This window comes from Falco peregrinus, chromosome 1 (assembly GCF_023634155.1).
Source record: "Falco peregrinus isolate bFalPer1 chromosome 1, bFalPer1.pri, whole genome shotgun sequence".
Lineage (NCBI taxonomy): Eukaryota > Metazoa > Chordata > Aves > Falconiformes > Falconidae > Falco > Falco peregrinus.
In genome coordinates this window covers 15,894,033-15,906,122 of record NC_073721.1, presented here as the reverse complement: position 1 = coordinate 15,906,122, position 12,090 = coordinate 15,894,033, and the positions used below count along the sequence as shown (strand labels likewise).

The window sequence follows — 12,090 nt, the reverse complement described above, 5'->3', positions numbered from 1 at the left end:
GTTGTATTATCAATTTTTCAACTCTGGACATATTAAATGAACCATTTTGATAGTGTCCAACACTCACCTTCTGCAAAGCACCGATCAATCCACACGTGTGTTTTTACTTTTGTAGTGTCCTGCTGACTTTCACGAGCCTCTGTAGTGGTATGGATCTTATATGTCTTTCCTAAAGGTCAGTGATGAAGTTGCCGAGTTTCTCTTGCATTCATTTGCAAAGCTTCATTATTCTTATTGTTAAAAATTTTCATAGTATCTTACCTAAATCTGTGCTGCTGTGATTTAAACATTTTAATCCTATTACTATCCATAGTAATGGTGGAGAACAGACTATTTCCTTCTGCATTTTGGCAGGCTTTGATCCATTAGTCTTTTCTTCAGGCTAAATGATGATGCATTTTACAGACATCTGATTGCTCTTGTTTTCCAGATTTTCATATCACTGGAAGCAGAACAGCAGAAGTCAGTCACAGTATACCTGCAGCTTTGCAAATGCTAAACAGAAAAGAAAGATTTCTTTTATTGGGCAGGCTATACTTCTACACCCTACTGTGCTGTTTGTCTTTTGCCCCATGTCAAACCTGCAATGTTTTATACCCTCCAGACCCTGCTGAAGTGCAGTCTTGTTCCCTAGCCTCTGCAAATGTGTTTATTATTTTTCCTCCTTATCATTCTCACTAAAATTCATCTGGTTTGTTCTGGTTGGGTTTTTCCCCAAAACCTTTCCTCTAGTTTTACTTATTTTTATCTAAAATGTCTGTCTTTGACATGCATAAGCTTCTTGTAGTTTCCTGTTGTCTGTATTGGCAACAAACTTTCTTTTCTATTGCCCAAGTCATTAATGAAAACACTGGAAAGCAGCAAAGCCAGGAGTCTTGCAGAGCATCCATCTATTTTGACAATGAATGTTAATATCTCATTCCTGAGATCAGTTACTGGATCCCTCTTGGATTAATCTAACAATCTTTTCATCAACGTATGTCTCTTACCTTGCTTATGAGAATGGCAAGTACAAGCATGGCTTTTCTCTTGTCCTTAACACCTGTCACCCTTTCAAGAAACAAAATTAAATTAATTTTATACATTTTCCTCTTGACAAATCCAGTTTGATTGCAGTTCATTGACTAACTTCCAGGTGATGACAAATTCTTTGATGGAGGAGTTTTCTAGGACTGGAAGTTAACTGGACCAGTGTACAATCTCCCGTTGTTTCAATTTTTCTTTCCCCACCCTGTTCTTTCAAGTTTAGTACCAAGTTTGCCTTTCAACAGTCTTGGTATCTTGCCTATTTTCCAGGAGGTCTCAACTCCCTACCCTAAAAAACTATAGTGGCTGGAATTTTATCTTAAGCCTATGTAGTTCGAGTGTCCTAACATGAACTGCATGGAGTTTGCCTTGTTGTTATGTACCTGTTTTACTACACTTTAAACTATTCCACTTTTCTAGAGTGACAATTCTTGTGTGTTTTCTTATCTTCTGCTCTGTGTAGTATTGATTATTTAAAGTTTAGCTTCATCTAATATTTTAGGTAGAATTTATGGTATCTTGAGAAGAGGAACAATGCATTTATCTCTGAATAGAGCTTCCATGCAACCTTCCTCCTTCTCAGTCCCTCTGCAACCTACTTAAAAATAAAGGAAAACACAAGAACAGGGAAAAAATATTTTAAAAAGCACATTTAGTCTTATGCAGGTTTGCATCCAGTCATATGGGTTTGCCTGTTTTGGGGGAAAAAGAAAAAGCAGGGCAGGAGGAGGCAGGCAAATGAACAAGATTGCAGTGCTGGCTGATACTTGTCTTTGCTAAGTGTGTGTGTGAATATGCATGTCTAAAGCTATTTATTACTAACCACAGATTCAGAGAAGCATTCAGCATTGTTTTGTGAAGAGTGATTTCAGAGTTAAAGCAGTAAATTATTCACATCTCCAGCTTACAACTTTTTCCTAGAAATTTAGTGCCTGAAATAGGACAGAGTGTTCCAGCTGAGACCCAAGCAAAGCTGTGTAGGAGAGACATATCTTTCCTATGTCTTCAAGGCAGTTACTTCTGTTTTACACCCCTAGTATGATATTTGCCGTCCGTTAACTTATGTTCCATTTGCCATACAATAGAAACAAAAAAATCCCCCTCCAACCTCATCATCTCGCATTCACAGTTACTCTTCTCTAAAAGAGGAGTAATATATTCCTCCTCACTCCCTGTATGCTGTGTACGTAGCTTACAAACAGATCGGGGCAGGAACTGCCTCTTACTATGTTGTTCTGAATAGGGCAGTAATATTACCTGGGTTTTCAGGCACAACATCAATGCACCTATTCTGTGATAATTATGATTATTATACAGGTGAGTGTTTTTTTTCATATGCTAGCTTGCTCTTGCCAGGCCAAGAAAGAACTTGGTCTCCTGTGGATCTTAATAGCTTTATGTGAAATTTATGCATGAACAACAGTCCTGCACTTTTGTAGAGGCAGTGAATTATTTATTTTTTTTTTGCTTTTGAACAGTCTCCGGTAGTTATCTTTCTTGCTCCAAGTGTTTGTTCCAGCAGGATTTTAGCACTGAGATTCCAATAGCTGAACTACTTCACCACCACCACCTACCCACTCAAATGCAAATCCCTCTTTCTAAAATGACCCTGAGTGATTTTTGATATTTGTTGTTATTTTCAGAAAACCTAGAATTTTCACCTGCCATTGTTTTAAGCATAAACTTGTAGATTTTATAACTGGTATATGAATTTTCTTACGGGAAAATGAGAAGAATGTCACCTGAAAAATATGCATTTGATAACCTTCTGCCTTTTTTTATTGATTGTTAATGAATCTGCTTTTTACACTTTTTTCCTATAAAAGTCAAGTCACTGCTGCATAGAGCGTGCAGAACACTTAGAGTGCTGAAATCTTATTCAGGCAGCATGTTGAGATTTTAATGATTCCCTGACTTAATTATGGAGAGGATCCTTTGGGAATGAGACAAAAATGGTCATTTGAACATAGGAAAAGGAATAATGAATAATTAAGGAGCCTAATTAAATGAGTTTCTTATGCTGGAGTGGATTGGGAATTTTTTTTCTGTTGTATTTTCATTTAAAACATTTCCTTAAAACTCAATAAACTGTGTGTATATTGGAAGGAACTAGAGTCTTCACTCAAAATTCTGCACTTAGTTTTGCTAAAATAGGAAGCCTGCAATTAAATCCAGAGTTAGTAAGTATGTCCTCAGTACTTGTTGAGGGAGCCTGGGTCCAGCATGCAGTTGTGGCAGTGAACAAGGAAGGAGCTTTCTTTGGCTCACACATAACCTGTTTTCCTTGTTTTAGGAATATTTCGTGTTAGTAGTACATTTTTTGAGTATGAAAGGAGTCCAGAGAAATTAAAAATACCTACAATACAAAACAAGTCAAGGAAACTTTCCTTCCTTTCTTGTGCTTTCTGTATTTTTGCACCGCAGAAATTAAAAAAAAATTACACAGTTGAAAGTCTCAGGGCAACTGGGAAATGCTGCAGATTTCAAAGGAAGACTTTATTGTGACCTTTGCAAATGGGGCATTTGTGACACTTATTCAGCAATTTTTATTTCAAAAGAAAACAACAAGGAAGCTACTCTTGATGTGCAGAACTTGGCAACAGGAAAATATATGGGCACTGGGTTACTTGGTACAGCTCCCTACTGTCAGGGGTGGGTGGGGGAAGTAACCTGTTTCACAAGGCAATGAAGCACTGCCTTTGTCCAAAGTTTTATTTTTGTGCCATGGTAGGAAATGTAAAATAATATTTTCATTGTCACGGTATCTTCCTAAGGCAAAGGGGCTTACTAGCCCTGAATACAGATTTTGCAATGATTTATGTAGAACCTCACTTAGGCAAAATTTCTTTTAGCCTGAAGTATATATTTTTGGCTGAAACCTAACAAAAATCAAAGGACACTAACTAAGGGGCACTGGAAAATGATCTACTGATTGCAGACGAAGGTGTTGGATGTATTTGTGATTGTTGGTCCCATCCCACTTTTTGTTTGGCAGCTTCATTTGCTCAAGCAGATTCACTTCATGACACCTTTGCATGCATTGCATTTCTGCAGTGGTGTGGCTTTTTACATAGTTTTCGTTATTACAACACTGCTACTGCTCCAAAAAAGGGACAGCAGGCTGGGACTTAATGCTGAGTAACTTGAAATACCCCAAAGACATTTCCTGCTGCTGTTTTGTGTTATTTTTAAACCACTCTGGGACAGGGCATTTTCCGTCTGAGATGAGCAGGGAATGACTCCTTTTGTGTCTGTTTGGGGACTGGATGACCTGGCAGAGGTGCTTCTGAAAGCCACACAAGGACCTCCTTGATATCTGCTTTCATTATGTTGAAGGAAATCCCTTCATGGGCTCAGTGTTCACTGGATGTCTTAGTGAATTGGCTATTGCTTTTATGTGTTGAAGCAGAAATTAACAGATGCAGCAGTGATTAATTGTCCACTCAGGGTGAAGTTTGTAGCTGAACCATAAAATCCTGATGAATGTTTTTTGCATTTCTTTTTTGAAGCTCACCAGAAAGGGATCAATCCTCCCATGATATCACAGACTCTTCAAGTTATGGGTGTGGGAGTGTAAAACTGGTACAAAGCCTACTTTTGCACTTAATCCTATATGACAGGAAGCTTTTCCTGGCTGTGTTGGTGTAATTTGCAGAGGAATCTAACAATTCCCAGATCAAAACTCTGTTTGGTGTCATGTAGCACTGTCCCACAGACCTCCTGGTCCCCCATTGTACTGGGGCTTGCAGTAACAAAACTAGGAGAACATGGTGGACTAGGTAGGGAGTAACTGTGGAACTGGGAATCTGGGGAATGTTAATATACTGAATTTATGGTTTCAGAACTTTATTGAGTAGTTCCAAACAAGGATTAAAAAATACATCACTAATTGTGATCTAGTGTCAGTCCCAGATATAACTTCCACCTGTTAATATGTTTGAAATGAATTTATTACCATTTCACAGAATGATCTTTGTCAGCATACCTAAGAAAGCGATACTCTGTATATGAATTTCAGCCCTGGTTGTAGTCTGTTGTTTGAATTACAGGGGGGAAAAAGTAGAAAAAACTTTTCTAAAAGTGCAGCTTTATATTAATTACGGTGGTTCCCAGTAAACATAGGGTTTTAGCACTATTCTTCTTGGAGGAGGAAAAATAGGAAGAAATTTTTTTGTGTATTTGTTCAGCAACAATTTAGACAAGACATATCTTATTCTTACTGTGTTCCTTGCATCGGATAAATTTTCTGTGCTCCTCAGCACTTCCAGCTACAAACCCACTCAAAATTTATCTTCCAATTAGTGTACCTCTATAAATAAGATGCACCAGTATCTTTTTCTTCATTTGTTATGAGTCAGAGATGAAATTCTTTACACTATCTTTGCAGAACAGTTAACATTAAATTGTCACTTTCGGCTCCCTTTGTCTGTATAGGTCTCAAAACCAAAGATTATCTTGTTTTTGAAGTCAGGGATGATAATCTCCAGGTTTTGGGTACTCTGCAGTCTTCTATAGTCACACTTTCTCCTCTGCTGGGGTGTGAGCGTGTTGTTTCCCTCTCCCAGTTTGTTTGCAGGCAGATTTACGATGCCTTCGTGGTGACCTGGGACAGCTGCATATTTATTGTCCCATCTTCTCCACCCCTGAGGCCATAGGTTGAGTGAGCCTTGAGTCAGCTTTTGAACTGTCCCGATTTACAATCTAAGTCTTAAAGGTGAACCAAAATCAGTAGTTGCTTTCTTTAAATGTCATATCTCAAACTGGGAGTTTGTGACAAATTCACAGACATGTCAGCCATCCTTGTATCAGGAGTGTGCTGGACTGCAGGAGGTGTAACTTCATCAGTTAAGCCAAATTGTGTCATCACTCCATAGAGGAATAGCAATTTTGCACTTGATTCTGCGAGAGTGAATATGCTGCTTTGAGCTTGTTTGAGCTCAGAAGGCAGATGATGTGTCTGGAGAGTGCTTAAAAAAGCATATTCCATGACTATTTTGTGTGTTGGGTGTTTTTGGGTGTTTTGAGTTGTTTTGGGGGTGGCTTGCAGGCTTGTTTTTTGTTGTTGTGGTGTTTTTTTGGTTGTTTCTGGGTTTTTTACATTTACAATTGTTACCATTTCTACTTTAATTTCCAATGTGGGCAGCAGGGTCATTTAAGAAGCAGTAAGCTTCTTGGTAGGACAGTACAAATATCCTCGGCTTCAAATATCTGGCCATTATCACTGCATCCCTGAATTTGTGTCATTTCCAAAGCTTTTTTTAAGCTGTTATGCCCTAAAGAAGTCAAATAAGAAATAAAATGTAATTCAATAAAACTCCAAATCTTATACTGTTGAGAAGAAATTAAGGGCTAAGCACTATAAAAATAGTCTATAAAACGCAGTTTAGATATTTCCCTCTCTTTGTGTAGTACATGCATCCCTTTCTGACAGCGTCATGTTTCCTCAGAGTTTCTCTGGGATCATTATTGCCAAAGCAGAATTCTGCTAGAAGATGCAGGTGGTAGGGGAAACCTAATGCAAGATAACAGAAGGGAAAAGCAATCCACAATTTTTCTTATTTTCCATTCATTTACTACTTAGTGACCTTGATTTTCTGAGTGTTTGGAGATAGGTCCATCCTGCCTTGATATCAGATTTGTGAGAAAGAGAAAAAAGTAAAATTAGATGCTAAATAAACTTTTAATCTTGTCTCATTTGTTTTTTCATTTGGTTTTGAGACACAAGGCCTGCTAGTCTGGCATGGGCAGACAAATCTTATGAGACTCCTTTAAAGTGTTCTTTTGAGTTAACTAAGTTTCACATACAGCGTTTTTTTAAAAAAACAGAATTTTTATTTCTTCTCTTAGTCTTCTCCCAAAGTGTTATTTTCATGAGTTGGTAAATTGATATTGCCCTTATTTCTATTATGTGATATTGCCCTTATTTCTATTATGTCTTCTTTCTTCTCTTTTTCTTCTCGCTTCCACTGCTTTTCTTAACAAAAAAATCCAGAGCAGGGCTACAGCTACTCCCCTTCCCCCTTTTATCATTTGTTCTGTATCAGATAAATTAGTCTTAAATTCTTAATTTCTGAGTTAACAAGAATTGGCTGTACTTTTCTTAATTTGTTTTCTTTTCCTTTGCTCTCTGCTCTTTCTATTCTACCTATAACGCTTCTTTTCATCTTTTGGAAAATGTAAGCATACTTTGTTTACCAGTAAGAGCTGTCATAGTGACCTTCTAGCACTGTGTGTGATTATAAACCTTTTTTGATCCATAGTGATCTAAATAGTGTAAATATTGAATGTTTCTATGGTTTTCTATCATCCCTAAAAGAGCTTAGATTATCATAGACCTAGTTTATGGCATATTGGTAAACCAGTATTTTCATGATTCTCTTTTTTTTTTTTTCTTGTGCTGCATAATTATTTAAAATAAATGTAAAAGTGATGGTACTATCTTTGCTCCATAAACTGCTGACTAATTGAAAAATTAACTCAAATAATTAGAATAATTAGATTGCAAACACTTCCCCCCCCCCCGCCCCCTTGTGTTTTTTCAAGATCTGCCTCAATGTTGTATGCTAGTGCTCTTTTGCAGTCTCTTTTGAATCTGGTTTTAACAGTGGGACTAGCGGCTTAAATTGAACCAAACACCACACTTTCAAGTTGATAAAATCACTTCCCAGCCATTATGACTTTGTGAGTAGATGAAGCTAAGTAGACATTATCCTTGCGCTAACAGAAAGTGTAAATTTCCCATTGTTCAACTAAGATACAGTTTATCATCCTTTATCAAGACCCTATGGATTCTGCTGAAACACTCATTGGCATTTCATTAACTTTGTAATTAAGGGTGAAATCAAATAGCTTAATTATTTTACTGAAGTCTGAAAAGAAGCACTTAATGAGGTATTCCGGTACCTAATTCCCTTGAAGTGAGTTATGACATATCTGGCATGAAAACCTTCACGCTTCATCCAACTTTTGTCTGGTAGTGCCTTATCACCTTCCAGTGAATGATGCCAGTTCACCATTTCCCCAAAAGCAGAAGTTATACATGTACAGTCTCTCTTCCACAGGGATCTGAATCTTTTACACCTTTTCTGTAATCTCTTTTCTGTTTGAGACTGTTCCAGCCTGCAAACAACACGGAATCTCCCTAGTATTGCACAAAATATAAAGGATCTTTTTTTATTATTATTTTGTTTGACTGTAACTTTGCTAGCTAAGATATAATTTCTCAAAATCCTGGCTTGAAAAGTAGTTTTTTCTTCCTGAAATCTAATTCAGGAGGAGATTGGACTCTGCAGTTCAAGCAGGGATTGTAATCCACATTTAACAAAAATAAAATCTACGTGCTTGGTCCAGTTGGTTAATTAGCTGCAAAGATACTTGGGATGAAACAGTCCTTATCTGTCTTGTAAAATCCTTGCATTTATGCATATCTCAAGGGATTAGGTGAGGCCACTTATTATCCTCATTTGTTAGAATTATTCTCATTAATAAAAGCTCAGGTTGATTTCTACCTGCATAGAATATGGCCTGTGCATAAGGTGCCGTTAGGGCTTTTAAACTGCATATGTGCACATTATTCTCTGTGCCTACATTTAAAAAAGTCTGCTTTAAGTATTTTAAACATATAACACTTTATAATACGTTATTTGTATTTCCATTTAATGAGGTTATTTAGGCATAAATTACAGGCTAGTATGGGTAAAAAGTTTATGAATGTCACAGGATTAGCCAGCAAGCAGTGAATGACAGCAGCATTCACTTCATTTTGGCTTGAATAAGAAGTTGGTTTCCTAAGGCAAAGTCTCATGAGTTTTCCAAATCCAGATGGAAATGTGCTGGGAATAAGAGGGATGCAACTCTACTGAATTTTGTTGAATCCATTTTCAGTTCTGGTCCTGTTGTACTTTCTAAGCACTTCCCTCCTAATAACAGCGTTCTGTCAGACAGGGGAACGAATGTCAACTTTATTTTACAGGGGAAGAACTGAGCTTCAGAGTGAATAACTGCCAAGGTCACGCAGGCAGCTTGTGAGCTAGAGAGTGTTTTGCCTTTTTTTTTTTTAACTCCTTTTTTTTCTTTTTTTAAATAGGCACAGGGTGGTCTTCCCTTTCCCGCTGAAACTCCACCAGCGTCCCTGAGATAGCTTCTCCAGCCCCCTAAGTCAGCAGCTTTGCCCAGTTCTCCTCTCCAGTAGGGCTCCCGTGGTACAAGAGTCTTCTCACTGCTGCTCTGTGCTTCACTGAGCAGCTGGGCCAAAATCCAAATACCTGCCTGAATGTGGCCTTTGACTGCTTGCAGTTGTGCCTTACAGTTGAAAGCGTGCTTTGAGCATCCTTCAGAGGATACTCTTTGCATCTTTAAAAATAGAAATATGTTTATTCAAGCTTCCATAGTACATGAAGAAGCAGGAATTTACTACTACTGGTTCAAACCCAGGCGTTGCCCAAGTGCAACACTCCTCTTTCCACAACTTTCCAAAGGCAGCATTATATGAGTCTTCAGAAGTCTTTCAGATGTGGAGGAGGGAGGATTAGGGAGAGGTACATGGTGGTGTGTAGGTACGGGGAGTTTTGAATACAGACAGGAACCTGTGATTTTACTGCATCAGGAAGAAAGATCCCTAAGGTCACGTAACTGTGGTTTCCATCCTTGCGCATTTCTTAAGTCATTCCATAATAAACAACTTTTAAAACCTAGTTTATTAGCCTGTGAACAGTAGACAAACAGTACACTATGTAGCTGCCTTTTGGACAACACAGAGTGTGTTCAAGGTAGTTTGTTTTGGAGATTTAAAATGTTGTTTTACTTTTAGCCATGTTATGTGAAAACTAAAGCAATGGATACATGTCACTTACTGGACCTCAACAACCTGGATTGAGAAAACTTCTCTCAAGTTCAGGGGAAGAATATATACAACCCTGTGAAACCTTTCTGGATTTTATGTTACACTCTGAAGATTCAATAATATTTGGCTAATTGCACTTCAAATTTAAATGTAACTTTATTTTTACTGCAAATTCTGGTTTTTTTCTTCCGGAAAGAAATGCTTGTATGAAGTAAAATACATCAGTTTCACTTGTGGAGACTTTTGGTTCTGACCTGCAAGTAATCAGACTGCCTTAAAATGCTCATCTTCATTACTGTGAGGTACGCTACTAGGAATACTGGGAAAGGTTAAAAACAGCAGTCTCGAGGCAAGCTGCTGATTGTTATATTTGTGTAGGAAAAAATATGGTTCCTTATTTACTAGATGCTTGTTCTGTGTTCATCTTAGTAAAAGATCCTCCTGCAGGCCTTAATACTGTTGCTATTTTACCTCCCATAATGAATATTCAAAAGCTGCAGTCATTGAGGACTCAGGTGGCAGAAATAGTAAGATGATTGAAGCAAGCCTTGACATAAAAGCCTAAAAGTACATTTCCAACTACATGGAAATAGTGCTGATTTTCCTTTCTGACCACGTAAAGACGACGCCAGGAAATCTCCCATGAATTAAACGCCTGTTTCACACAGTAGTGTGATTGCATCTTTCTTTCTGTATGATGTGTTGTAATAAGTATGTTTAAAAAAAAAAAAAAAAAAGGAAAAAAGACAACAGGGCTTTCTGTAATCCTCTCTCACAAAATGTATTGGAATTGAAAAATGGGTATAAAGGACACACTGTTAAGATATGGCAATGCATGCATTGTTTTCTACATAATGCAGTCAGGGTCTCCATGGTAAAAAGAAATTTTTATTTTATTTTTTTGTCACCATCAGCAGTTAACCTAAAGTAGGAGCTGCTCCATTTCATTATAGGTTAAATAGCTTACCATACAAAACTAGCTGAGAAATGTACATCATTAACACTGCATTTTTTAATAGGTTTTAAAAACACGCTTTAGGATTAGTGAAGAAAATACATTACAGCATATGTTATTGTTCTGGAATTTTTTTTAATAGAAAGCGCTCCTATTCAGCATTCCCCCTTCAGTGGAGTCACTTAGACACTTCCAGCTGGTGGCAGGGGATACAGCCATAATACAGCTTTCTCTGTCCCAGCTGTCTTTTTCATTACGTTAAATGCATTACGATGGCTGCACTGTTTTATAAAGGTTCAGGTACAGAAAGGTATAGGAAGAAATCTGCAACTATGTATTTTTGTAGTGGCTGCAAGCTTCTGTGAGATCTCTGAATCCTGAATGTGTTCCTGGCTCTGGTCACAGATTTCCTTCCAATCACTGGAACATTTGCTGTAAGGGCTGGCTAAAGGTGCCCGAGGAAATCACCTTTTACAAGGGAGCATTGTTGTAAAGGATTTTTAATGCATTATGGCTCATGCAGCATCACAGTTAAAGAAAAACAGGGATTTAGAAATTAATGCTGACGAAGAAACTGAGAAAAAAAGAAAACACAGGAAAAGATCCCGGGATCGCAAGAAAAAGGTATCTAGATCTGTGCCAAATTCTGACAGGGATTCTTTTGTTTTAATTTTCTTACCTTGCAGTTGAAGTATCAAAGCTTGCTCTTGCGTGTAACTTGGTAGCTGTCAGAGTAATTTGTTAACATTGTAAAATAGCATTGATAACCATGGCTGTGGGGTTTGCAAAGCAATTGAATATTTAATTGGATATTAGTTGATTGCAGTGATGATACAGAAGGTGTGCATTCATTTCCCAGATAAATCACTTGTGTTACTGTGATATGCAAACTGTTTCTGAGTTGAAAATAGTTAGTAACCATGATGTGAGGTTAAATGCTGAGCTTTCTTATAGGTTTACAGCATAATAGTTTAGCCTTACATACATGTACTTAAAAGGGATGTGTGTGGAGGCAGATTTTTTTTTCTTTGTGTTGGGACTGTGTCACATGTTTGGCTTCTGAAACATCCATTTTTGGGATTATGTTACAGAAATAAGGTGTATCAGTGTTTCTCTTTTTTCCTAAGGGTGAACTGTTTTACAGAATTGGGCTTTAACAATCTGTTTTTAGCAACTTTCTTTTGTTAGGGAAATATGTGACTGAGATTGCAGAGCCTGGATTTTCTTTGCTGTAGATTTGTCTTAGCTGCAGAAAACCCTCCAGCAA

General features: G+C 37.6%; 1 protein-coding gene across 18 annotated transcripts in view; it reads left to right on the top strand.

Annotated features, from left to right (window-relative positions):
* The window catches only part of ANK3 (ankyrin 3), a 374,109-nt gene that overhangs the window by 154,629 nt on the left and 207,390 nt on the right, over positions 1–12,090 (top strand). For 6 of the 18 annotated variants that reach the window (XM_055793695.1, XM_055793689.1, XM_055793694.1 and 3 more), the window contains exon 1: positions 11,074–11,447. The exons of 3 other annotated variants lie outside the window; for them this stretch is intronic. In XM_055793695.1, the coding sequence (XP_055649670.1) occupies positions 11,334–11,447 (114 nt within the window). In that variant the 5' untranslated portion in view covers positions 11,074–11,333. Of the gene's footprint in view, positions 1–11,054; positions 11,448–12,090 lie in introns of those variants that run through there. 9 more of the 18 variants (XM_055793693.1, XM_055793684.1, XM_055793691.1 and 6 more) reach the window with 5 other exon arrangements.